Source organism: Macrotis lagotis, chromosome 1 (assembly GCF_037893015.1).
Source record: "Macrotis lagotis isolate mMagLag1 chromosome 1, bilby.v1.9.chrom.fasta, whole genome shotgun sequence".
NCBI classification, from domain to species: Eukaryota; Metazoa; Chordata; class Mammalia; order Peramelemorphia; family Peramelidae; genus Macrotis; species Macrotis lagotis.
The window spans coordinates 182,397,270-182,425,141 of record NC_133658.1 but is presented as its reverse complement, the minus strand read 5'-3'; the positions used below and the strand labels follow the sequence as shown (position 1 = coordinate 182,425,141).

The 27,872-nt window shown below is 34.9% G+C and overlaps 1 protein-coding gene across 3 annotated transcripts in view; it reads right to left on the bottom strand.

Moving 5' to 3' along the window:
* PAK5 (p21 (RAC1) activated kinase 5) overlaps positions 1 to 26,421 on the bottom strand; it is a 152,228-nt gene extending 125,807 nt beyond the window's left edge. Inside the window, exons 1-2 of one of the 3 annotated variants that reach the window (XM_074209458.1) lie at positions 26,388 to 26,421; positions 22,031 to 22,091 (exon numbers count right to left, since the gene is read on the bottom strand). In XM_074209458.1, coding sequence (XP_074065559.1) covers positions 22,031 to 22,067 — 37 coding nt within the window. In that variant the 5' untranslated portion in view covers positions 22,068 to 22,091; positions 26,388 to 26,421. Of the gene's footprint in view, positions 1 to 22,030; positions 22,092 to 24,538; positions 24,563 to 24,794; positions 24,819 to 26,387 lie in introns of those variants that run through there. The other 2 variants (XM_074209459.1, XM_074209457.1) reach the window with 2 other exon arrangements.
* Positions 26,422 to 27,872: the final 1,451 nt, after the last annotated feature.

Sequence of the window (27,872 nt, the reverse complement as noted above, 5' to 3'; positions counted from 1 at the left end):
CTTTCCTTTTGACATATTTCCTATTTATCTTACACATAGCTTTTTATATACATTTGCTTGCATCTTCTCTTCTCCATCAGACTGCAACCTCTTGAAGACAGGAACTGTCTTTTGCCTCTTCTTGCATCCCCCAGAGATGAACAAAATCCTGGCTTGTTGGAAGTTCTTTTTATTGATTGATTTATTTATTGATTGAGGTTACTATCTATCTATCTATCTATCTATCTATATACATATATATGTATGTATACATATACACATAATCTTTTATGTGTATCATTATTTACTTAGTGTCTCCCCTTTTAAAATGTGAGTTTCTTTGAAGCTAAGATCTAGTTATTTATCACTATTATTATTATTTAGGTTTTTTGCAAGGCAAATGGGGTTAAGTGGCTTGCCCAAGGCCACACAGCTAGGTAATTATTAAGCGTCTGAGGCCGGATTTGAACTCAGGTACTCCTGACTCCAGGGCTGGTGTTCTATCCACTGTGCCACCTAGCCGCCCTATTTATTATTTAATATTTCTTTTGATTCCCAATACTTAGATCAATAGCACCTAGTAGGTGCTTAATAAAAGCTTGTTGATTGACTCCCTGGGGGAGAGGCAGCTAGGTTGAACAGGGTGTAGAGCACTGGCTCTGGAGTAAGGAGGACCAGAGCTCAAATCCAACCTCAGACACTTAATTACCTAGCTGTGTGACCTTGGGCAAGTCACTTTACTCCATTGCCTTTCAAAAAGCAAAAAAAAAATTCTGAAGGTGAAAAAGCTTGTTGATACTGAGTGTGTTCTTCCACAGCATGCTGACTCCTAAAGAACCCATACATAAAATTGCAGACATCAGCAACCACCACCTGACAAAAGAAGCAGTTGTCTCTTTTATCAAAAGCTTGATTGCTGAATTCTAATTCTGGTGAACTCGATTACTTCCCTTCTGCACACCAATAACAAAACTTCTCTATGTCCAATGCCACTCAGTCAACAATACTGTACTTATCTAGTTTATTATTCATAGGGGAGGTACCAGAAGGATTCAGCTGGAAAATATTTTAAAAATCAAATTCCTCTCTGTTCTCTCCACTCCTCCCCACTTTTGGTTACATGTAATCATTATCTTCTAACTTCATCATCATCCTATTTATATAATGCTTTAAATTTTACAAATTGCTTTACCAAAAACTATCTCATTTTATACTCAAAATTCTAGGAGATGGGAGCTACTTTTCTCCCATATATACATATATGTGTATATATGTTATGCTGTGTACATGCAAAAATACATAGAAATGTTGACCTATTTAGAGAAACATCAACAAATATTCTGCAGGGAGATTCATTATTGAGTTAATTTAAAATATAATACAGTATTATTCATTTAACTAGCCACTAGTGTGAATAATATAGCATAGCGACTCCAAGATTTAAGAGTACATATAAAATGCCAAAATTAATAGCACAATTTTTATAATCAACATTATATGCAATAATTACTCAGAACAGACCTCATTTACATTACAAGTATTGATGCATACAAAGTTTAATATAAAGAGAATCCATTAGGATAATCTACAGCCTTCTTAGAGCTCAAACAGCAGCTAAGAAATTCAAGCTTCAATATAAATAAGGCAAAATACAATGCAAGTAGGAAAAATATGAGAGATTTATATTGTTCAGTAAAAGGGCTTTTTTAAAGGGGTTCTTTTAAAGTTAAAAAGCTTATTTTTGACAGTTTATGATTTTAACAAGCAATTCTTTATGTTTTAAAATTATCTGGCATTCATTTACATAAATGATGTTGACATAGTTTCTAATCTATATTCAGTTGGAAAAGGGAAACTGAACTGTGTGATTTCATTGATTACTGAAAACTACCAGGTAAAGACGCCGTTTCAAATAATAGAATTATTTTTAAAGCACTTACTTTAGTGCCAGATACACCTTTTCCTTCCCTCTGTTGATTCAAATCCATGCCTTCTCTACAACTCATCTAACATAGATGTATGCAATCCTTAAAGATAAAGGACTCCCTAATCACACAACTAGAATGTGTCATAAGCAGAATTGGCACCAAGTCTTCTGGGTTTGGGGGTCAACTATGATATATCTAGCAGTTGTTCCATGTTATTTTATGTGAAGTAATGTAAAAATTTTTTAATATAAAATATTTTTTAAAAATCAAAGAAAAATCAGTTGGCACCTAACATCTAATTGATTTTAAGATGTGGCATCTCTTAACAGGATGGGGCTAATAACCAGCAAGCAAATCTGGTGTAACCAGTAATTCTGGAAGCCTCCCCTAATAGCTTTCCATGCTAGCTGCTGCCACCATGCTCATCCTCATCCCCTGGGAAGTGGCAGACCTAGCTGGCACAGATGACCACTCGTGACCTCTCAATGATCCTACAATTTCGCTATCAATATTATTCTCTGCCACCTCCCTAGTATTGATCTCAAGTTTTGATGAAATGAACTCTTCCCTATTAAATAGGTATGAGGAAGAGCTGCTGCAGAATATGTGAACCTTGTGAAGAATCCACACTGAAAATTACTACAAATCAGAAGATCTGAAGTTGAGAGTCATCTTTGAGGCTGACTAACTGACTAACCATGCAACTTTAGGCTGGTCATTTAATTTCTCAGGGCCTTGGTTCCCTCAAATCAAAAATGAGTGGGGGGGGGAGTTGTTTTCAGTCATCTCCATTATTCTTTCCTCCCTGACTTTCATTGCATTTTACCTCAAATTCCACTTTTCCTTTGACTTAAGAATTGCTTTTCTTAGTAGCTTAAAAAATGCTACTAGGAATGTATGAAGGATTGAGCCACTTATATCTTGGTGCCATTAACTTTGTATTTGCCTTCTTTTGCAACAGGTAGATAGCTGATGCAGTGCAAAGGACATAAGACATGGAGTCAGTAAATATGGGTTCAACCCATGCTATTTACTACCTTATAGGATCTTGGAAAAACCATTTAATCTTTGTAGGTGAGAGTTTTCCTTATTTGTAAAATGAAGTGCTAGAGAAATTGACCTTTAAATTCTTTGCATCCATAACCAGCACACTATGGAATGCTGCTTTGTTAAATCCAAAATTTGATGTAATGCTAAGTATTCTTCACTAGGTCTTAAGTATTCTTCACTAGGTCTTATTTCACTATCCTCTTATTTCATTTTTGTCCTCTAATTTCCTTCTACAAGACTTATACCTTGTGCTCTGGATAACCCAGTTCTAAATGTGCTGATAATTATAGAAATAATAATTATTATAACAAAATAACAGAAATTGACATTTAAACTGGCTTTTAAATTTTACAAAATACTTCAAATGTGTACCTGGGCTTCCAGTTAAGCCTGGGGAGTTTTGAAGACCACAGCTTTGCATCAGTGTTGTCTCTAACAGATATGTAATCATTCTTCTCTCCACCAATGTGGTAATCCAAAAATTCTCCAAGCTTGGCTGAAAGCTTGGTTACATGTTAATTTGAGCTTCACGACAACTGTGTGAAGTAGGTATTAATCCTATTTTACAAATGAATTAATGGAGACTTCGACAATGCATATCATAACTGACATAGTACCAGGCTCTTAGTGATGGAAAAGGAAGTGGAAAGCATATGAATTGGAGGTTCCTATTTCATAATTTAAGTGATCATTCCCTGTGAAAGGTCTCATATGCTGGCAAGTGTTAAGAAAATTGTAAACATCTACCTCTATCACTTAATAAATCTCATGCATTGGTTTTGATTTGGTTTATTGAACTGGATGTGACAATAAGCTATTAATAGTTTTTATTTCAAGAAGTGTTCGTTTTAATTTCTAAAAGAAACTTTCTCAGACCCCCAAAAAGCCAAAACTCAAATCTATAATGAAAAAAAAATAACCCAAGAAGAATATACATATCATTTTTACTTACTTTCCTCTGATAACATAGGTATGCTAGTAAATGTTTAAAAATGACTCTCCAAAAAGAAAATGTATACATGACACACTTTTAAGTTTCATCTTCATTATTCACATTTTCTCCGTCATTTTCTTAAGGCTAAACAATCAACAAAACAATTAACCAACCCCAGATTCTATAGCATTGCATAAATACTGTTCACATTGAAAAATTAGCAACTGACCCTTAAGAGCCCCAACATACTCCCAAATACCTTGGCATATGTACCCAGGGTCTATGATCCAACCTATCAGACCCAGGACTTCACATAACATTTAGTAAGGGAGTTGGGCTTTCTTGTCTATCACTACTGACAATTGGACCTGCATCTGTCTGATTTGGCTTGTTTTATTTGTGGAAATGAATTTAAGGGCTTTATCAAATCTTATTTGGAAATGTCACCAAAAAACTAACCCCTTCCAGCTAGTTCTCCATCTCTGCTGGTCTTAGGCATGCGCTAGAGATGTTTATTCATCTGGCACCCATAAAACAGACTGTTGGGAGAAACAATGATCATGAATGACCCTACCCATCTTCCCTTATCAGGAGAGCAGATCCATCATTTCTTGACATGCCCAAGCTTTATGATTTAAACTTATTAAGATCTATAAAACACCATCACAAAAATTAAATTAAAACAATACACAATTTTGCCTCACCTTAAAAACTGCCTCTCTGCATTTCATTATCAATGGAGATCTCTTAAATACCCCAAAGCTACCAACCACTGCAAAACTCTTTAGAGTTCTGTTTTCAACTAAAGATTTTTCATTTCCCAATGTCAATTCCCAAACACTCCACTAACTGCTCCACTTGGTTTAATCTTCATGGAAACTCAAATTTCCCAGCTGGGCAAAACTATCTCCCAAAATTAGACTTCTGAATACATAACACTCAACTAAAAGAGGTCTTTATTTGAATTTTACTGTTTAGTGCATCCATTGGGATGAAGCTAAATCCTAAGAAATACGATTGTGGTACTCCAATCCCCATCATTAAAGATCACAACTTCTAAAGAAAAATATTTTAAATCACATTTTTTAAAAAAAAATCACCTGAAATAATTAACACACACTATTAAATTATGATAAAGAATCTTACTAATTTCTACTTCCCTATGTACTCTTTCTTGTTAATTAATAAATGATTTTCATGAGCTATATTGAACTTGACTATAACAACAACACCAACACTAATTCATTGTATTATTTTAAGGTTTATACAATATGGAATTCTTCAAGAGAAATGCTGTATTCTTCCTTTCCTTTTCAGAGGATTGTGTCTATTTTCTTTTTTATTCAATCTTTCTATAAGTTTGGCAAGGGAAGGGGAAGAAACTGATAATTGTTTTTCTTTTCTATTATAGAGGAAAATAGAGCGAAGAAAGAGGGAAAGTCCAGAGTCTCTTTAAAAATGTAAATACTAAGAGAAAGAAAATAGTCTGACTTTCTCAAATATATATATATATATATTATATATACATATATATGAATATTTACAAATATAGATGTATATGTATGTATTTGTATAGATAGATAGATAGATAGATAGATAGATAGATAGATAGATACAGGTGTGGGTATGGGAATATCATATCCACACTCATACACATGTGTGTATATGTTAGTAAATGTTTAAAAATGATTCTCCTAAATCATTTGCAAATGATTAAGAGATGAGATATTGAGAGTAGAAAGTAAAGATTCAGCAATGCAAAGTTAATCTATATAATTGTGATTATTACCTAGCTACAGTAAAAATAGGCAGTAAGTAATACAGAAAGTAATTTCTACTCTATTTATGAATATAGACACTTTTGAAATTACCTAAACTTAGTGGTCTGGATAGGAGAAAACACTATTATAAATTAATCTAACCCTTATTTTAAGAGAACTAGACAAAAAAGTCTTTAAAAATTGCCATCTTCAAAGGGCAAAAATAGAGGAAAATGATTATTAAGGGTGAAAAAAAATTAAGGGATTAATGATTTAAAGGAAATTTTAAGAAAAGAAAGAATTTAGTAAGTAATCCAAAAACTAAAACTCATTTCCTTATAAATGAATCATTATTCAAAGCTTGGGGGAAGGGTGGGATATGAAATATTGGTACTAGAGGGGAAAATACTCAAGCAAGGTGAATGGAATCAAGTGAAAAAATAAAACTGAAGTCTTATTTCCATCAAGCTCAGTACCTACTGGAGTATTAAGTATTCTCTTAATTGCTTGGGAGAAAGAGTCTAGGGTAAAAACAGTAGGTAAGAACAATTAATGAGAGATTAAATAGTTAGAACGTGTGAATTCATAAAGTCACATTTGTTCTCTGATACACCCATGGGTTTGGAGTAGAAATATTTAAACCAGCAATGAAAGAGAGATCTGACCACTCTCCTGGAAGTGGCGCTTGGAAAAGCATTAGACAGCAGCAAATTATCCAGTATTCATCCTTAGCATAAATCACACATCCTCAATAGGAATGAATGAATGAATGAATACTGACATATAGGAAGGATAAAAGCTATCCTCCTGGTGTTGACTAATATTTTTTTTAAAGCACAGAGGAAGAAGGGCTGAATAAAGGTGTATGCCTTCCATCATTAGCTCCAATAGTCTTCAGATATCACACAGATATGACCTTATTAGAAAGGACGCTAACAGAGGTTTCCTCCCCACACACCCACATGTTACTATAAAACATACATCTAGTCTCAGCAAGGAATCCAGCAGACAGATGGCCCATTTAATACCAGGTGCCAAATAGAAGCCATCCCTCATATGCAAAAGACAAATTAAGAGTGAAATGCCATCATTTTACTTTTATAGTGCTCTCTGTTTCAAAGGTTACCCATAAAACCCAATCAGATCCACCAGTTAATAAAAATAGCCATCCCTAATTATGCCCATTCACTCACTTTTCCTCGCTAATGATGGACAAGCTGCAGCTTAAACTCTGATGAAAATTAGTTTTAATTGTTTTCATCTTGTTCAACAAAAGCAATTAAGTATACCATAAATAAAATGCATTCTGATTGTTGAGGAGTGAGGATGCAAATCACTCTGAGCTAAGATTCTGAAAAGTGAACACAGAGATTCCCCCTTTTTTTAAACAGATATTATATCTCACAACCTTTTCATGAAGATGACTCCAACCTTTGCCCCCAATTCTCTATAATTGGCTAAAAGTCATTAAAACTCTATCACCTTTAGGAAAAGTAACCGTCTTGGCTATGTTAGAATGAGTGACTGGAATACTATGGCTAGATATGGGGCTACAAATACTTGGGCTTCTTCAGACATCTTCCTATGTGGTTGGAATGAAACTTTCTCTTCAAATGTGGAAGGATTCTGAATTGTTCAAAGCAAAGAAAGGGGGAAGAGCCAGATCATGTCTGATGAGTCAGGCAACTGACTCTTCCTTATGCATGGTCAACATGGAAAAAAAATGCATGCAATTGAAGAGGGATCCTAACTTTCTCAGGAGGTTAACTCTTTCTTGGGGTCCCAATTAGATTGTGCAGTATTCAATAATTCATTACCCAGAGACCCTGAAAAGGGATTCATTTTCAAGCAACTTGCCACCATCTCCCAAAACTTGGGAAAAATATTGAGGTCCCTCTAAGTAATTGGAGGTGGGGGGATCAATTAGGATAACCTGAGTTCTAGTAGAGCCAATCAGACACTTAATTAGCTTAATCTCTATCTGCCTACCTCACAGGGTTATTTTTTTTATCAAGATTAAATGATTTAATATTTTTAAAGCTTTTAGCACAGCATCTGAGATAAAGCTGCAATTTCAATGCTATCATTTTTCCTTTATTTCCTAATAAGCCTCCGGTGGGGAAGGATATAGATAGAACATGGGGCAACTAGGTGAGACAATGGAGAGTGTGATTGGCCTGGAGTCAGGAAGACTTGAGTTTAAATGTGACCTCTATCACTTACTGTGTGACTCTCAAGTCACCTATCCCTATTTGCCTCAGTTTCCTGAAGGAATTGGTATACCACTTTAGTATTCCTGCCAGAAAAACCCCAAATGGGCTCACAAAGAGTTAAACAAGACAAACTAGCAAACAACAGTAAAGAAATTCAGTGAACAATAAGCATTGCAACCAGGCATCTCCCCTTCACATGGACAGAACACCGTGGTTTGTTAAGAAATGTTTCTATGAAATTATCTCCTAGAATTATATATGTCAAAACTCTGAATTTTATTACACTGATCACTTTGTGTATTGTATCCTGCTATAGGAATGTGAGTTTCTTGAAGGTGAGGGACATTTCACTATTGAATTTGAATTCTCAGGGCTTAACAAATTAAAAAAAAAAACTAAATGAATGTGTTTTAATACCTTCACATTCATTGAGATTTTATGGCACTAATTTATTATGTCTCAAGTTTGGTATCATAATCAAAGGCTCAAAATGGTCAATCTGCTTGTGTTATTTTTTACATATTTTATTAGCTGACATGACATCAAAATATAGTATTTCATTTCACAAACATGTACTTCTAAAAATAAATACTTTATTCAACAAAAGTGAATTTTTGAATTAGGTAATTAGAGTTAATGATATTTATTCATTTTAGTCAAACTCACAATGATCAGTTTTATATTGAAAAGTAAGAGTTATGACAAATGTTTGAGGAGAAATCCAGAAGATAACCATTGTGAAGGGCAAATGATCAATTTCCTTGTATTCCCTGTGAGCTTTTCTACCCATTATTTTTTTAGGTATTTGCAAGGCAAATAGGGTTAAGTGGCTTGGCCAAGGCCACACAGCTAGGTAATTATTAAGTGTCTGAGACCGGATTTGAACCCAGGTACTCCTGACTCCAGAGCCCCCAGTGCTTTATCCACTATGCCACCTAGCCGCCCCATCTACCTATTAATTTTAACAATATATTACCTAGTCAAAATCTAAGTTTTCTAAGGAATTCTTTTCCTTAATCATTCAAACCAGGCCCTCTAAAAATTCCATGCCACTTATTATCTCAACTACTCATATGTATTTTTTTTTTGCTTCTTCATTCTACAGTGTTGTACCCAGCCCCCACCCAATCATTGGTAGTATTCCAGTAAGCTCTCCCAGGCTAAAAAAAAAATCCTTTTGGAGCCAGCATCTTCTCAACTATAGCTCATGAGCCCCCACCAGCTGTGTTCACTTTTACTAGTCAAAGGACTATAAAACAGGAATGTAATGAATTAACACAGTAGCAAAATAACAAAATATTACTGCCAATTAACCTGAAGCTTACACAAATATGCAGACCCTCTGTAGGAACTGTGGATAGTCACAAGAATTGGTGGGGCAGGTAGGTATACATGGGGAACAAAGACAAACAAGACATTCCTAAGAAAGACAGAAAACGTGTAAGCAGAGCATGCATTCAGAAGGGTCAATTCAGGTTGAAGACATCATAGTGCTACTTCTGTATATTGCTAATTTGGAATACTCTCTACTGAATATTCCCATCTCTTATATTTCTGGTTTATTTTTAGTTACAAAGGCATGTCCAGGGCCACCTAAAAATGTTTTCATCATTCACTGAGAAATGTTGTGATGAGATCTACACCTCTCAGACTTTTCAGTTATCTCCATCATAGCTCTGGAAATAGTACCTTCTCTAGGGGTGGACTATAGCACTTTTAAGTAGGGATTTCAGTCTCCCACTAGTCTCAGCTCTAATGCCAGGTGAGAGCATATCTTCAGCATTATCCATATCTTTCTATGACAGCCACCAGGGAATGCTGTAGTTAAGAATTCTACAGTAGAAGAGATCTAGAATTCTTTCGATCAATGGATATAATCAATGGATATAAACCATTTCCCCTCAAGCTGCAACCCAATAGTTTTACATTTGCTCTTTAACTATTCTTTTATTATCCTGTCTCTCAGCTCAAGTCTCATTTGATTTATGGTAAGGAATTCATTTTAATTCTTTGTTTTTTATCAGTTATCTGGCTGGGGTAAATGTTACTAGTGTTTAGTTCTTCGGATATAAAAAGCAGCTAAGTAAAAATAATAGGGAGCCCCTCCAAATATATCACATTCCTCTGTCCTATGCAAAACCACCCTATTTGACAGATCTTCAAATGCTCCAATTAATTTAAGCCTCATAATGAACTAGACTTGATTGTTTTCCTACAGTGCCATAGGTATGGGATGGGGCAGTATTATTTCCTGAACTGGTAGCTAAAATGACTACAGCATGGATCCCAGAGGCCTGGCCTATCTCCATATGCCTAATGGAAGTTCTCTCCATACTCACCACTACTAAATAAAAAAGGGTTTTCTATGATATATGTATTATATTCATATGGTTACTATCAACTCATAATTATTTTAACATTTAAATAGAATGGGTAAAAGAAAATGCTTTTTGAGCTTTTATTTAGTTTAGATTTTTCCTTTTTAAAAAACAAATTTAGACCAATTCTCTACAATTAAAACTTCAAGTTTCATTCTGTAATGAATATATAGTACAGTCAAACCCAATTAACATGGATATTGTTCAAGAGGCTAATTTGTCTAAATGGAACTCTACTTTAAGCAAATAAATTATATCCTGCTTAACAGATACAATGTTACATGATTTTAGCTGAGAAGGACCTGGTGATAAGGCTATAATTTTTTTCATCTTTTAATAAAGGGAGAAATGTCAAATCAATAAAAAGTAATTAACAAATCTGATTTCAATTCAGATTCAGGGTAACAAGACTTATTTTGCTACTCTGGATTTCCAGAAACTTTATAAAGTTCTACAGCATTGTTTCATTGTAGAATAAAGGTGATGAAGATTATGCCCTTGATGTATATGCTATGGGAGGTGTTTAACCAAACTGTCAAGACTTTGAGTGGGGTTATGATGACAGAATTCATTTGTCCAAGGACCAGCCTCAATAAGAATGTGGTGGCATCCTTTTGGAACCATGTATGACAGCAATGGAAAGCTCTCTTCACACCAGTCAAGATCTAGATCTTAAAAGATTTCATGAGTAAAGCATTATTAAAGGTTTAAATCTAGAATATGGAATATCCACAATCTAGCAACCTAGATTGTTAATTTCTTTGGTTATTAATTTTTTTCTCCTCTACTTTCACAAACTGGGAAGACTTTTACAACTAGTTGCCAAAGGATGTAAGGGACTTGTCCAACTCCTAATATGCATTTTTAGTTATTGGCACAAGTGCCATTGCCTATTCCTTAAAAGATTATCTTTCCATCAACTCATTATATATCTTACATGGACATAGCTATTTGTGTATCATCTTTGCCATTAAAATAGGAAATCCTTTAGAACAAAGACTTTACAACATTACAGAATGTTATTAGTATCCTCAGTTGAACACACAATTTATTAGTCAAAAATCATTTATTAAGCACTTACTAAAGTGGAACATAATAAAATTCGTTAAAAAAAATTCTTATTGATGGAATAATTGATTATCCTTCACTCTACTACTGGCCACCATCAGTGACAAGCTGGAGCTCACTCAGAGAAGGTCAACCAAGAACACACACACTTGAAGTTCAGTTGATTAAACTGGAAATGTTAAGCCTGGAGAAGATTTAGAATGAATTTGATAACTGTTTAAAACACTGTTTAAAGCATATGATGTGGGGCATCTAGGTGTCACAGTGGATAGAGCACTGACCCTTCAGTTAGGAGGACCTGAATTCAAATCCAGACTCAGACATTTAATTACCTAGCTGTATGACCTTGGGCAAGTCACTTAACCCCCATTACTTGGCAAAAGTCAAAAAAAATAAAAATAAAGTAAAGCTGTTGGGAAGAAGAGGGATTGTTTTGGTTTTATTTGGCCTAGATATCAGAAATAGTTGCAAATGGTAGAAGTTGAAAGGAGGCAAATTAAGTTTGATGTAATGAAAACTAAAAATGAACACAGATCAAAACTGAAATGGAGTTGGTTGGAGGATAGTGATCTCTTTGCTCTCTGTCCTCTCCTCCCCCACCCCCACCAAAGATCCAACAAAGGTTGGAGGACCACTTTAAGAGGATATAGGAGATAATCCTTTGGATAGGTGTCAATAGAACTATTATAGATGGATTCTAAGATATCTTTCTATTCTGAGACTATTTGTACAACTAGACATATATCATAAATTAACCTGTAAAAGTATTTCTACATGTGAACCCAAGAGTATTTCTCCTACTGCCTTCCCATTTCCCTCCACCCTAAGATTCCCAGTTGTCCCACTTACAAATTAAGAGTTGCTATGAGGAAAATACCTTGTGAAATCACAAGGGTTCTTTTTAAATGTGAGCATTATTTGCTACAATGGCTTCCCAGACTTCTGCTTCCTGAATATCACACTCCTGTGCAACAACAGCCTGGTATAACTCAAAGTCTGTTAACAATTTTTTTAAAATCATGCTTAGATGCTATCATTAGCCACATAGAAAAACATTCCAATATATAACCATTTCCATTGTTTCCCTATCTCCAGTCTACTCCCAAGGCTATCATCTAATTAGTTGACTCCCAGAAACCTACCATAGAAATTCAAGGTTCTCTCATTAGCTTTAGCTATCTTCTTCCTCAACATTTCCATTTTCATTAGCATATATTAAGGAAAATGGGGAGGGGATGAGAAGCAAATGCCTGTTTTTCATGAAGGTAAGAATTTTATTTCTCCCTGAAGCCTGGATAGAATTCAATTTCAGATATCTCCCCATCCCCCTACTCTCCCTTGGAACATTATGTTTTCAACACCAAAGCTTAGAATTGTTTGTATGTTAAAGGTTCATTTAGCAAGCTTATTTTCCTGAATATTTTCCTCAAACCATGTGCCTATTAACTAATATATTAACACATTTCATTTGTAACTGTCATCAGGAATATAATCAACATGTGATGATTTTCTTTTCAATTCCTTGGAACCTACATTCTCCCTGACAGCATATGAGATCATCTGTCATGTTCAAGTGTAATGATATACCGATGAGTACAATCAGGAGGGAGAAAAAGAAAAAAAAATAATGCTAGATCAGGATGGGTCACAAGGACCTCTTGTTTTTTATTTTGATAGAATGAACATTTTTAGTAGGCAATTTGTGAAGATGGCTTTTACAGTCTCCAAGGATGCTGACATTCTTATTCTGTATTATGACAGGTCAATCTGACTCATCTGCCATTTCATGCCTAGTATTCCAAATCATAAGGGTCTCCTTTCTAGCCAAATTGTTCTTATTTCTGTTTGAGAAACATCATGTTCTATCTACCTTTAGCAGTGAGGGAGCAAGGTGGCATTGTGGAGAAGTGGTAGATTTCATGTCAGGAAGACCTAACTTCAGATTCTGCTTCCAATATATAGATCTCTGAACTTGAGTCTGCCTTGATTCATCCAACTCCAAGGCTATGTTCTTGTAAGTCCTTTGCCTAGGCTATCATCAGACCTCTAATGAACTGCCCCCTACACCATTTTTTACAATTCCTGACTTCTTTCAAGGCTAAAAGCTCATGTGCCATCTCTTATGGAAAGCCATTCCTAAAACCTCTGATATTGCTTTCTCCTTCCTCTTGTCATCACTCATACACTTGTCTGTTTACTGAATATATCCCCATCCCACTTTACAAATAGAAAAGTCTTAACAGCAGGTATTTTCTATCTCTAGGACCTCTTCCACATGGTAGATGCTTAATAAACTCTTATTGTGTTGGATCGGAATAAACTAGTGTTCTGTCTTAATCAAAATGAGACTGGCTAGCCCTAGGCTACAACATGCTATACTAATCGGATGTTAAGTCTGTAGCCAATTCTCTGATAGATAGGGAAGCATAAATCTTTATCCTTCAAAGTATACTGACTAACTCTGAACTACCACAGCATGTAGATTAATGCCTGGGCAAAATTCAGTTTTTCTTAGATGCTATTTTTCTATATCAACATTTTCTCTAGATCATGAGCTCCCCCAGAGAAGAGACAATGGCTTACACTTCTCCTATGGCTTTCTCAAGATCTAAAGTGGCGTTGGGCACAGACCACCAGTAACTGGTGTCCAGTCAGTTAACAAATGAGATAAGATACTTGCTGACAAATACTTAATTCTCAACATTAGATATTCCATTTGGTAACAGGTCCATTAAACGCTGACTTTAAATCAACAAAATAGAAAATTAAAGTTTTTGTTATTTAAAATAAAGATGAAAGAAAAGTAGCATTTGTCTTGGGCAAAAAGGAAACAAATCAATAGATGAAATTTAGATTGATCATTAAGGTTTAACAACTTTAATACTTATTTTGTTTTATCCCAACAGACATCCTGGGGTGAGAGTTCTTTTACAAACAATTTGAAGTCTGGCTAAAATTGAGATTGGTAACCTAAATAAGGTTGTTGTCCTTTGTTCTCAAAGAGGACCAAAATGACAACACTATATTGGAGTCAATTTATAGGTGGCAGACTGTAAGGTGATCAGTACTAGCTCAGAATGCTTTACTACAGGTTGGGCACAAATGGTCCATGTGAATATTTGAGGTGGAGATGGATTCTCTGGACTTGCAAATCTCATGTTTCTTTTAAGCTCCTACACTTCTTTGCTCATGAAGCACAGGCTCAAGGAGCTCTGCTAGGTGGACCTTTGCCAGTTTCTTCCATGTTATGTAATCATTTCCACAATTCTTCAGAAAAATCTTCAGACAACAATGAATTCAGTCCAACTTTGTAGGCTTTCAGTTTGGGAGGCAGTTTAACACCTCTTCTTTCCCACACCTTCCTTCAAAACCTCCCAAACACTAATCTAACTCTAGCAATGTGTCAACTTCATCATCTGAAAAGTGTACTGCCAAGATAAATGAACTTAACCACAGCATTCAAAACTTCTCTATTTACTATAGCTGATGGTTTCACATATGGATTGTGTGATGCTGGACACTGGGGAACCTACATTTTCTCTGGTTAGGCCAAAATTAGCATGAGCAGCAGCAGGAAATCAGATGCCGCATTGAGTGTATGAACATCTGTGTAACAAAAAATCATGTACCAACTTCTTGATTCTCCTAATACCATCACTTAAGGTCTCCCCCCACCCCCAAGGCTCTCCTGGACTTTCTCTTCTGCCTCCATTCCACTTTATTTGGTAAGCTCATTTATGCTGTTTCTCAAATCTATTTAACCTATCCTAACTTCTCTGCTGCCCTCCAATCTTGCTATTTCCAAATGCCTTTCAGACAGAACTAAATGTTCATTAGACATCTTAAATACAACATGTCCAAAACTAAATTCATTATTAAACTCCAGTGACTATTGAATTTTATATTTATATATATGTTATGTATATGATGTATATGTGCAGATATATAAAATTTATATATCTATACATATTATATATGCATACATACATACATAAAATATATAGACTTTAACCCTATACAACTCCTCTATGAAATAAAATATTATCTATATTTTAAAGACAAGGAAAATAAAGCACAGATTAAGTGATTTGTCCAAGGCCACACAGCTAGTAATTTTCCAGGACTGAATTTGAACCCTAGTTTTCCTGACTCAGATGAATGATATGTCTAGGCCAACAACAAAGCATTTCAGAAAGTCAAATGAGTTTAAATAAAAGATACAATTTTAAATTATATATTATATATATATATTATATATTATACATATATATATATATAAATGCAAGATACTATCAAGTAAGGTCAATAAAACAAATTTAATATTTCCACTATAGTACTTTTAAAGAACTTCCAACAGCAAATTAAGATACTCCTATCCATTAAAGACAATTACTATATGATAAAATATTCTATTTTATTGCCTAATGTCTACTGAAAGAATTTTCCTCAACACTGATTACTGCTGTAGGGCCTTAAGTTCTACAGATTGTGTCTAATGACCACAAAAACACGAGATTTCTTGTATATGCAATTCATAGCAACTCTACCATGAAAAACACCACAGTCTTACTTTATCTCCAGCCTCAAAAGTCAATTGTACTTTAAAACATTAAGTGTATAAGCACATTCACATTTTTCCCAATGCGTAGAATAACCTTTAATTTAGTAAACCTGAAATAAAGACTTTTTGACCTTAACAAATTAAATAGATATAAGCTAGTGTTAAGGGACTGATCTGCAGCCACTCTTTCCCAGCACTCTCCTTTTTAAAAGTGATCTTCAAAGTCCTGTTGCTAACCACTGAATAACTATACTAATAATCATGAAATGTTCTACAGGGCAGAGATCAAGAAACTTTATCACTTAGAACACTTCCTTTTCTCACCTCTCTTGTCCAGCCAATTGCCAAAGACTGTCATTGCCACCATAGAAATCTCTGATATTTACCCTTTCCAGTCTCTTTCATAACCTAGTTCCTTGCCCCATCCTACCACCTTGCCAGTCTTTCCCCTTCTTCCCCACTATATACTCTTCATTTCAGTGTCATTCATCTCCTAAGAGATGAACCCAGGCCTTTTCTCTGATTCTCCCCCATCCTTAGAATGTTCTGCCTCATCTCTGTCCCTGGTTTCCCAACTCAAATTTTACCTTCTTTCAACCACTTAATTATAATGCCATCTTTCATTTAATTATTTTTCCATTTTTTCTGTTTAGAGTTTGTACAAATTTGCTTGTTGTTTCCTGCATTAGATTGTGAGCCCTTTGAGAGCAGGGACTTAATGAATGTTTATTGACTTTTATATACTTCCTTATATAGAGACCCTTATTTCTTCCTACTTTGTTGTTGTTCAACTGTTTTTCAGTCATGTCTGACTTGTGATTGTTTCCTTGGTAAAGATTCTAGAGTACTTTGGGCATTCCTTTCTCCAGCTCATTTTCTGGGTAAGGAAACTGAGGCAAACAAAGACTTTGTCTAGGCTCACTAATTGAGGAAGTTGAGTCTTCTTGATCCAGGCCCAGCAATCTCTCCACTGCATACCTCACCTAACTGCCCCATTTCCTATGTAGACTATTGAAATTATTTGCTAATTGATATTTTTACAGTCTCACCCTTTCAATCACTCTTAATCAACAAGTATCGCCACTCTCAAGAAACATTCTAATGGAGATGACAGAATACCTATATATAGATATACATATATAGATTTGTTATATATATATGTATATTTATATATGCATAAATGTACAGAATAAATAAGAAGTGATAAATATAAGTAAATGCAAAACAGTTAAATACTAGGTAGTTTAGGACAGAGGGCACTAGGTGCATGAGGGCAAGAGGAGGAAGGGAAATCTGGAAAGATTTCAAATAGATTACATTAGTAAGGAATATTTTTCTGCCAAGGGTCATCTGGATATTTATAGCATCATTTGTGAGCTATCTTTGATCAAACATATAATTAATTCACCCCTTAAAGACTTCTAGATTTATTGAATTTTGAGTCCCACCTTGTTGTCTTGGCAATGCCATAGGAAGTGCCCCTGACATAAAACAACCCTATCCATTTTTCTGCCAGACTAATTTTATTCAATGATTTGGCCACAAAACTCCTTTGTACAAAAAATCTCTAAAGGTTCTCTATTATTTCTTGAATAAAGAACTGTGTAGATAAATATTTGTCAAGTTCTTTTCCTTTGCCTAGCATTCACAGCTTTCTTCTATGTAGTACTAACTTAAGTTTACTCCTTTTCAGATTACCGCACATTAACCAAATATTATTTTAATATATTTATTTTCATGTTTTGTAAAGATTAGAGAACCTAACATGCATTTGTTGTAGTATTCTCCATCAGAGAACCACCAAATGTATACTCAGTAACATTTCCTAAGTAAATGTAACTAAAAAATAAGTCCGCATCCTAGGACCTGAAGGACATCTGGGCAGGTTGGGCAGATTCAGTAATGAACTGGTAACTCCAAAATAAATCATTTGGATTTTGCACCATGCAGTGCAGTCTTAGGCTCATGTGTAGTTGAACTGCAGACCAAATATTGATATGTCAAAGTAAGGCCATATTCATTGCAAGATTTTATTTTAGCACTACATACAAATTTATTCACTTTCATGTAAGTCAGCTATTGAGATCTTACTTCCTCAACCTATTTAATCTGCTGAGTTTATTATGCAAAAACCATTTATAAATGTGTATACCAGTTAGGGCTATAGTGTGCTACAAAATATTCTTATTTAGTGATAATCCTTCATGGTCATCTCAAAAGAGAAAGGTGTTTGCAAACTTGGAATCATTACATAAAAGTCAACTCTTATGATTTCTATTATTATTATTGGCAAATCAATCACATTTTAGCTTCCAGGTCTCAAAAAGAAAATGTGCATTTTTGAAGTTAATTTTCAGGAAATAGGATATTGTTAGGCAAGGGGGGTACTATTGGATTTTATTCTATCTTAAGGAAAATCAAAATGTTCTATCATTTAAAAAATTCTATTTAGAAAGTATTACTAGATAAGAGGCTACAAAAGGATGAATTTCAAACATCAAATTCTGCCAACAAACTAGGGTGGAATTGAGTTCTTTGGTAATTCTCTATTATAGCTTCCTTGTGTTCAAAGTCACCCAATTCCAAGGACTAGTTGTATTAATAAATAATTGTAAAGTTCTTTGGAAAATGGCAAACCCTACAAAAAACATCATTGTCCTGAGTTTTAGTCTACTTTCATCATTTTAAACTTTTATTTGAAGGCCTAAGACAACCAATACAAATTCCTTGACCTTAATACAAAAAGTCAGTTCTCCAGATAAAATATTTCCCTCTTAATATATTATAGGAAGTAGCTTTATTATCACAGAGATCCTTGAATTAAGACACTTAAAGACTTGAATTCAAGAGTTAGTCTATTTTCTCCAATAAGAGCAAAGGGATATAGGGGCTTGATATTTTGTTTTGCATATTCCAATTCACTGGAAGGTAGATGAGAAGGAATTAAACAGAAGTTCCATAAAGGAAATAGCAAAAAAAAAAAATTATGACCATTAAAAAAGAAAGATGGGCTAACCACATAATTGAGGGCTAATCAGTAGAATAGGCCAAATTCTCTATTGATATGCATGTGAGATACCTTAAATGGCCCTCAGAATATGGATAATTCCCTTGTGCTAGATTTACAATATTTAATTTTTAACAAGTTGTACAGTTGAAACCTCATTGAAAAACATTTAAAAACTGATGGGGACAACAAAGGGCTATCTCTTGTAAGATGACAAAAGGGGAAAAAGGGGGAATAGCAAAAAAATATTCAACTAACAACTTGGCTTCAATTACATCTTTTTTTTTTTAGGTTTTTGCAAGGCAGATGGGCTTAAGTGGCTTGCCCAAGGCCATATAGCTATGTAATTATTAAGTGTCTGAGGACAGATTTGAACTCTGGTGCTCCTGACTCCCGAGCTGGTGTTCTAGCGATTGTGCCACCTAGCCGTCCCTTTCAATTACATCTTTAAAAAATCCCTTGACATTAAATCTCTGGGCATGAAACCTAATTTGGTGATGGAGAGATGGGAGTCTACACTTGAGATTTCATTGGTTTTGGGAAGCCCAGATGGAGAAGATCCCACATTTGTTTGGTCCGTATGTATATGCTGGTTTGTGTGCATGGCTAGAGTATGTGTTAGTGTTATATGAGTGAATGTGTTGTTTGTATGCATCTGTGGCTATAAATGTTTGTGTGTACATTTCTTTGGTTGAGTGTATGTGTTTATATGTCTGAGTGCATATGAGTGAGTATTTGAATGTATGTGTTTGTACGTGTTTGTATTATACATGTATATATGTGTATATGTGCATGTGTCTGTAGATATGTGTGCTTTGTGTGTATGTGTTTGTATTTGTGTTTGTTTATGTATATTTTGGGGTATGTGCATGTGGGTTGGTATGTGTTTATATGGATGTGTTTGAGTTTTGTCTGTATGTATTACATGTGTATGTGTGAATTTGTATTTGTGATTGTGTGCTTGTGTGTATTTGTGTTTTTGTATACTTGTGTGTTGTGTGTACATGTGTGTATTTGTATTGTGTGCATGGTGTGTGTGGCTGTGCATGTGTGTGTGTGTGTGTGTGTGTGTGTGGGGCTGTCTGTCTTTTGTATCTTTGTGTATATGTATTGTGTTGGTGTCTGTAGATGTGTGCTTGTGTGTTTGTGTATGTGCCTGTGGGGTTATCTGTGCCTTTGTATTTGTGCATGTGGTTGTGTATGTATGTATGGATGTTAGAGAGGAGACTGATGGAAATGTGATTGCATAGAAAGTTAAGTGTGATAGTCAAGGTGGGAAGGGAGCAGGCATTCATTCAGCACTGACTGTAGCTGATGCTATACTTTCCAAACATATCAGGTTAAATGACAAAAAAGAACCATTGGCAGAAACAGGGAAGCTGACTGGATGGACAGATTTTAGGGATGCTTTCCCCACTACATTTTAATGGCCAAGTATCATAAAGTGCCTGAAGAGTCTACATGCAAACACAAAAACACATACACACATGCAAACACAACTACACACACACACACACACACACACACACACACACACACACACAAACACACCTCACCAGACCTTAGCAAGATCTAGATTTATTTCCCATCTCTGATACATAATCCTATCCATTGCAAAGAAAATGTCACCATGGACTAGTACAGAGAGTTTCCTCCTCAGGAAGCTCCATATACCAATAGGAAACACTTTCATTTGCTATCCTAAATACACGTGTCCCTCTTCTACTCACAGGAAAAGTCACCAGATTTGACATCTGAGAACTCGCTTCAAATTAAGCCTGTGCTTCTATCAGTATGACCTTAGAAAATCAAATTAATCTGTTTCATTTTCCTCATCTATAAAATGAGTAGGCTGGAGGATGATGCCTTCTAGAACTAAATCTAAAATCCTCTACTTTTAATGTAAAGTGCAAACCCTCCCTCATTTGTGCTTTTTCATGCATGTAGACCCTGGTCACAATACCAGGGGCTTCATAAGAAGTCTTTCAGCACATCTCCAGCCTCCATCCCCACTCCCCGCCCCCCCCTAGAAACTCACTTATTTAACCCTGCCATTAAAAAATTCTTCTTTTGGTCTGTCACTGAAGGGCTCCCTGCTCCATGAAACATGACTGTATCCCACCCACCCAAACTGAAAGCACTACTTTTCTCCCTGAGTAGAATGTTCTAGTGAATTTTGCTCAGATCTCTCCTTTGGGAACAGAACACTCTTCCTTCTGTCATAACATGGTAAACCCTGGAGTTTAATTAAATTACATGTTAAATGCTTTCTGGATGATCCTGGGAAAAGTACAATCTTTCAGAACTTTGATTTAATCATCAATAAAATGGAAATAATAATTGTTTTAATTGCCTCAGTAGGTGATTGAGAGTTACACAGATGGGAATGAACAATTGGATATCTTAGCTCAAGAACAATGTTTACTGAATATAAGAAAATAAAACTTGATCACTTTGATACATGTTTTAAAAACCTTATATCCTAATTTATACTCAGTGATTCAAAACAGAAAGATCTTGGAATGAAGTGCCACTTGTGTTGTTTATTAAAGGAAACAATACACCTAGCAACAGATGACTACAGCTCCAGGTACCTTCATTAATCCCTTTTATGTGATTCTCTCAACAATGACTCTCCGATGACATCACTCATGCAAATTGGCCTTGTTTTGAAGTGGTCCCCTCCTACTATCCAACATATAGAGGATTTCATGTTAAAGTAGTTAAATAATCTAATACCAAATTGTGCCTGTGCTTCTATTGGTATCATACCAAATACTTAAAAACAGGGTAGTCTGTGGAGATCATAGGAGACATTTCTAAACTACACAAAGGATGTAATTTCTTAGGAATTTAAAGAAAAATTAAGGCTGGTATATAATTCAAGGGGATATCAATAAATCATAAAAATAATTATTAATTATAATATCTAGCAATTATATAACATTTAAAGTTCACAAAATGATGGATTACACCCACAAAGTAATTTTTTTTACTATTTATATAAAAATATATTTTAAAATATTTCAGAAACACAAAGGCTACTTTTATATTATAAAAACTATGAGTATCATTTTTAGACACAATACTTAAGGATATTTAGCAATACATTTATGAACAAATGAAAAATCATTTATTAAGCGTTTACTTACTAGACAACAGGCGCCGAGTTAAGCGAATAAAGTGCATCTTTGATCTGCGAGAGATTATAATCTAGTAGGTGGAAAAACAACAGATAAAGGGGAGTGAGGGCCAGAAGAGAGACTCACAGGTCAATTAATTGACATCAGAGGTAAAAAAAAATCTTTACTTTAGTGCTTATATTCTCTCTCCAATGACATGGAGAACAAATACTTGTCCATCCTATCTGACTAATATTTCTACCTCCCTGTAAATGCTTCATAGGAAGTCCATTCAATATTATGGGGCCCTTCTACTTCTAGAGCACAGCATAGAGGTCCCATTGCTTACTATCCAATGTCTATGAAAAACTAAAGTACATTTTAGATAACTCTTCCTTAAATAGCAACAGAATTATTACCTATTTAATGTTCATTTAAAGGCTATACTATATTAATATTTTATAATTTATATTTATCTGTATTAGCCTCAAGTTGTATGAAGCTACAATTATTAATTCTGTGAGATTCGAACTCCCCTAGGTTTACAGGGCTCTTTTTATAAATGACTAATCCTAAGAGGCAGAGTAAGGATGGTGAAGAGCTGGAAAGTAGCTTGTACTTTCCCCAGTTTCCCTCAAAAACATCTTGAAATCACGACTCTAAATGTATTCTGAAGTGACAGAACCCTAAAAATAAAAGAGTAACAGAAAACAATAAAAAAATTAAAAAAAATTTAAAACATTTAAAAAATGTTTGTAATTAAAAAAAGAAATAAAGGACAAGTGTAAAATAATTTTCCAGCTTAAAATAAATTAGAAGGACCTCAGAAAAGGTCTGTCTGACTTAGGTGAAAGGGGAAGGGAGCCAAGTAAAGCTGGTGTCCAAAGCAAGAGGGAATGCAACCTGAGGCTCAACCACATCACAGATCAGTAATCCAGGTCCCTTGGTCCAGGCTGATCAGGCCAATGGCACAGTAGATCCGATGTGAACACACTCACTCCAATACAAAAGGTTTAACTAAGCTTAACTAAAAAGGAGTAACTAGGTATGGACACAGTAGTATCATGGCAAACCACCACCTCCCAAAGCCAGGGCCCTGACTCCCAAGAAAAAAAAATCTTTGTACCCACCCCTGTAGGTGAACTCACCTCTGAAAGTCAGGAAGTAAAGAGAAGAGTGAGCAAAAACAGAAAAGTACCCTGACTACATCACAATGCTGCTATAGAAACAGAGAGAAACAAAAAAACTCAGAATGTCAAAATGACTATAGGTAAAAGAAAAATTAAAGAGATAGTCACTAATTTGGAAAAGAAAAGATAAAAATTAATTGAAGAAATCAATTTCCTAAAAAGTCAAATTGGTACAAAAGTCTGAAAAAGGACTTATTTCTATAATATAGAGAAAACTGAGTTAAATTTATAACAACACAAGTAATTTCCCAATTGATAAATGGCCAAAAATTATGAAAAGGCAATTCTCAGATGAAGAAATTAAAACTATCTCTAGTCATTACCATCTAAATCATTATAAAATCAGTTTAAATCATTATAAAAGGACTTTTAAATAAAATTTTATATTTTCCCCCAGTTAAATGTAAAAAGAAGTTTCCACATTTTTTTTTTGAAACCTTGAATTGTGCTTTCTCTCCCTCTCACCCCAATGCCCCTCATAGAGAAAGCAAGTTATTTAATATAGTTTGGAAATGTATAATCATGAAAAACATGACCATAACTATAAAGTTGTGAAAGTAAACATAATCCCCTCAAGAAAGGAGAAATCTCAAAAAATAGATAAATAAAAGTATGCCTCATTTTGTACTTAGACACCATGAGTTAGATTCTTGATCATCACTCTTTAAGAACTGTCTTGGCCACAGCATTGATAATCTCCTCTGAAAACTGTTCATATCTTTTGATGATTTATCAATTGGGGAAAGGCTTTTTTTTTTATAAATTTGACTCACCACTCTATGTTTAAGAAGGGAAGTCTTTTATCAGAGAAATTCATTTCAATATTTTATCCCATAGTTACTATAGTTAACTGTATTTCCCTCTATCTTATTTCTATCATTCCCCCATTTATTCCATTCTCTCTTCTTTTACCATCTCTCTCTCTTCAAAAGTAGTTTCCATAAAGTTTTTCCTCCTCCACAGTATTTCTTCTCTTCTATCACTTCCCTTTCCCCTTTCTCCCACTGCAATGCTTTTCTACGTTCCTCTAAGGGTAAGATATATTTCTATACCCAATTGAGTATAATTATTATTCCCTATCTGAGCCAATTTTGATAAGAGTAAGGCTCACTCATTCCCCATCATGTCCCCCATCTTCCACTCTACCACAAAACCTTTTTCTTATGTCTTTATATGAAATAACTTACCCCATTTTACCTCCCTCTTTCACTTTCCCTGGACACTTGTCTCTCAACTCTTAACTCCATATTTTTAATATAGTATCCATTCAAATTCAACTCCCACATGTGCCTTGTCTATATATGCTCCTCTAACTCTTCTAATAAATGTGAAAGTTCATGTGAGTTACCAGTATCATCTTCCCAAGCCAGGTTGAGCCTCAACCACACCTCAGATCAGTAAGCCAGGCCCCTTGCTCCAGGTTTACCAGTGGCACAGCAGATCTGCTGTGAACACTCCCCCTCCAACACAAAAGATTTAATTAAGCTTAACTAAAAACATTTAATTAGGGATGGACACAGTAGTATCATGGCAAACCATCACATCCCAAGACTAGGGCCCTGGCTCCCAAGAAAAAAATTTTGTACTCCACTAGGCGAGCTCACCTATGAACGTCAGGAAATAAAGAGAATGAGCAAAAAACAGAAAAGAACCCTGACTATAAGGGAATGTTGCTATAGCAACAGAGACAAACAAAAACAAACTTGGAATGTTAAACTGACTATAGGTAGAAGAAAAATTAAAGAGATAGTCAATAATTTGGGAAAGGAAAGATAAAAATTAATTGAAGAAATCAATTTCCTAAAAAGTCGAATTGGTACAAAAGTCTAATAAAAGACTTATTTCTATAATATACAGAAAACTGAGTTAAATTTATATGAACACAAGTAACTTGCCAATAGATAAATGGCCAAAAATTACAAAAAAGGCAATTCTCAGATGAAGAAACTAAAACTATCTATAGTCATGACCATCTAAGTCACTATAAAATCAGTTTAAATCATTATAAAAGGTCCTTTAGATTAATTTTATATTTTTCCCCAGTTAAATGCAAAAACAAGTTTCCACATTCATTTTTAAAACCTTGAGTTGTGTTTTCTCTCCCCCTCACCCCAATGGCCCTCATAGAAAAAGCAAGGCTTTTAATATAATTTGGTAATGTATAATCATGAAAACCATGGCCACAACAGTCAAGTTGTAAAAGAAACATAACCCCCTCAAGAAAAGAGAAATCTCAAAAAAACAAAAACAAATAAAAGTATGCCTCATTTTGTCCTATCTTGGGACAGATACTTGATCATCAGACTTTAACACCTGTCTTGAGCCAGATCATTGATAATCCCCTGAGAACCATATCTTTTGATCATTTATCAATTGGGGAATGGCTCTTATTTTTTTTTATAAATTTAACTCAGAGCTCTATGTTTGAGTAGTGAAGTCTTATCAGAGAAACTTATTTCAATATTTTATCCCACAGTTAACTCTGTTTCCCTCTCTCTGCTTTTACCCTCTCCCTTCAAAAGTAGTTTCCATAAGGTTATTCCTCACCCACATCTTCCTTCTCTTCTATCACTTCCCTTTCCCTTTCTCCCATCCCAACTCCTTCCTACTTTCCTCTAGGGTAAGATACATTTCTATACCCAATTGAGAGTGTACTTATTCCCTCTGAGCCAATTTTGAGAAGAGTAAGGCTCACTCATTCCCCATCATGTCCTCCATTTTGAACTACACTGAAAAATCTTTTTCTTATGTCTTTTTACATGAAATAACTTACCCCATTTTAGCTCCCTCTTTCCCTTTCTCTGGATCCTCATCTCTCATCTCTTAACTCCATCTTTTTAATATATTATCCCTTCAAATTCAACTCCCACCTGTGCCTTGTCTCTATATGCTCCTCTAACTCTTCTAATAAAAGTGAAAGTTCATATGAGTTATCACAATATAATCTTCCCAAGCCAACTTGAGCCTCAATCACACCCCAGATCAATAAGCCAGGCCCCTTGCTCCAGATTTACTAGGCCAGTGGCACAGCAGATCCATTGTGAACACTCCCACTCCAACACAAAAGATTAACTAATCTTTACTAAAAAATGTTTAATTAGTTATGGACACAGTAGTATCATGGCAAACCACCTCCTCCGAAGGGCAGGACACTGGCTCCCAAGATAAAAATTTTGTGCCCCAGTAGGCAAGCTCACCTCTGAACGTCAGGAAGTAAAAAGAAGAATGAGTAAAAACAGAAAAGAACCCTGAGTATAATAGAATGCTGCTATAGCAACAGAGACAAACAAAAAACAAACTCAGAATGTCAAACTGAACTGACTATAGGTAGAAGAAAATTTAAAGAGATAGTCACTAATTAGGAAAAAGATAAAAATTAATTGAAGAAATCAATTTCCTAAAAAGTCGAATTGGTACAAAAGTCTAATAAAAGACTTATTTCTATTATATACCGAAAACTGAGTTAAATTTATATGAACACAAGTAACTTGCCAATAGATAAATGGCCAAAAATTACAAAAAAGGCAATTCCCAGATGAAGAAACTAAAACTATCTATAGTCATGACCATCTAAGTCATTATAAAATCAGTTTAAATCATTATAAAAGGTCCTTTAAATTAGTTTTATATTTTTCCCCAGTTAAATGCAAAAACAAGTTTCCACATTCATTTTTAAAACCTTGAGTTGTGTTTTCTCTCCCTCTCACCCCAATGGCCCTCATAGAGACAGCAAGTTTTTTAATATAGTTTGGTAATGTATAATCATGAAAATCATGACCACAACGGTCAAGTTGTAAAAGAAACATAACCCCCTCAAGAAAAATCTCAAAAAAATAAAAGTATGCCTCATTTTGTATTCAGACATCATGAGTCCTATCTTGGGACAGATACTTGATCATCAGTCTTTAAGACCTGTCTTGGGCCAGAGCATTGATAATCTCCTCTGAAAACCATATCTTTTGATCATTTAACAACTGGGGAATGGCTCTTATTTTTTTTTTTATAAATTTAACTCAGAGCTCTGTTTGAGTAGTGAAGTCTTTTAACAGAGAAACTTATTTCAATATTTTATCCCACAGTTATTATAGTTAACTGTTTCCCTCTATCTCTCTGCTTTTACCCTCTCTTCAAAAGTAGTTTCCATAAGGTTATTCCTCACCCACATCTTCCTTCTCTTCTATCACTTCCCTTTCCCCTTTCTTCCATCCCAACTCTTTCCTACTTTCCTCTAGGGTAAGATACATTTCTATACCCAACTGAGAGTGTACTTATTCCCTCTGAGCCAGTTTTGAGAAGAGTAAGGCTCACTCATTCCCCATCATGTCCCCCATTTTCCACTACACTGAAAAATCTTTTCCTTATGTCTTTTTACATGAAATAACTTACCCCATTTTAGCTCCCTCTTTCCCTTTCTCTGGACCCTCATCTCTCATCTCTTAACTCCATCTTTTTAATATATTATCCCTTCAAATTCAACTCCCACCTGTGCCTTGTCTCTATATGCTCCTCTAACTCTTCTAATAAAAGTGAAAGTTCATATGAGTTATCACAATATAATCTTCCCAAGCCAACCTGAGCCTCAATCACACCCCAGATCAATAAGCCAGGCCCCTTGCTCCAGATTTACTAGGCCAGTGGCACAGCAGATCCGTTGTGAATACTCCCACTCCAACACAAAAGAT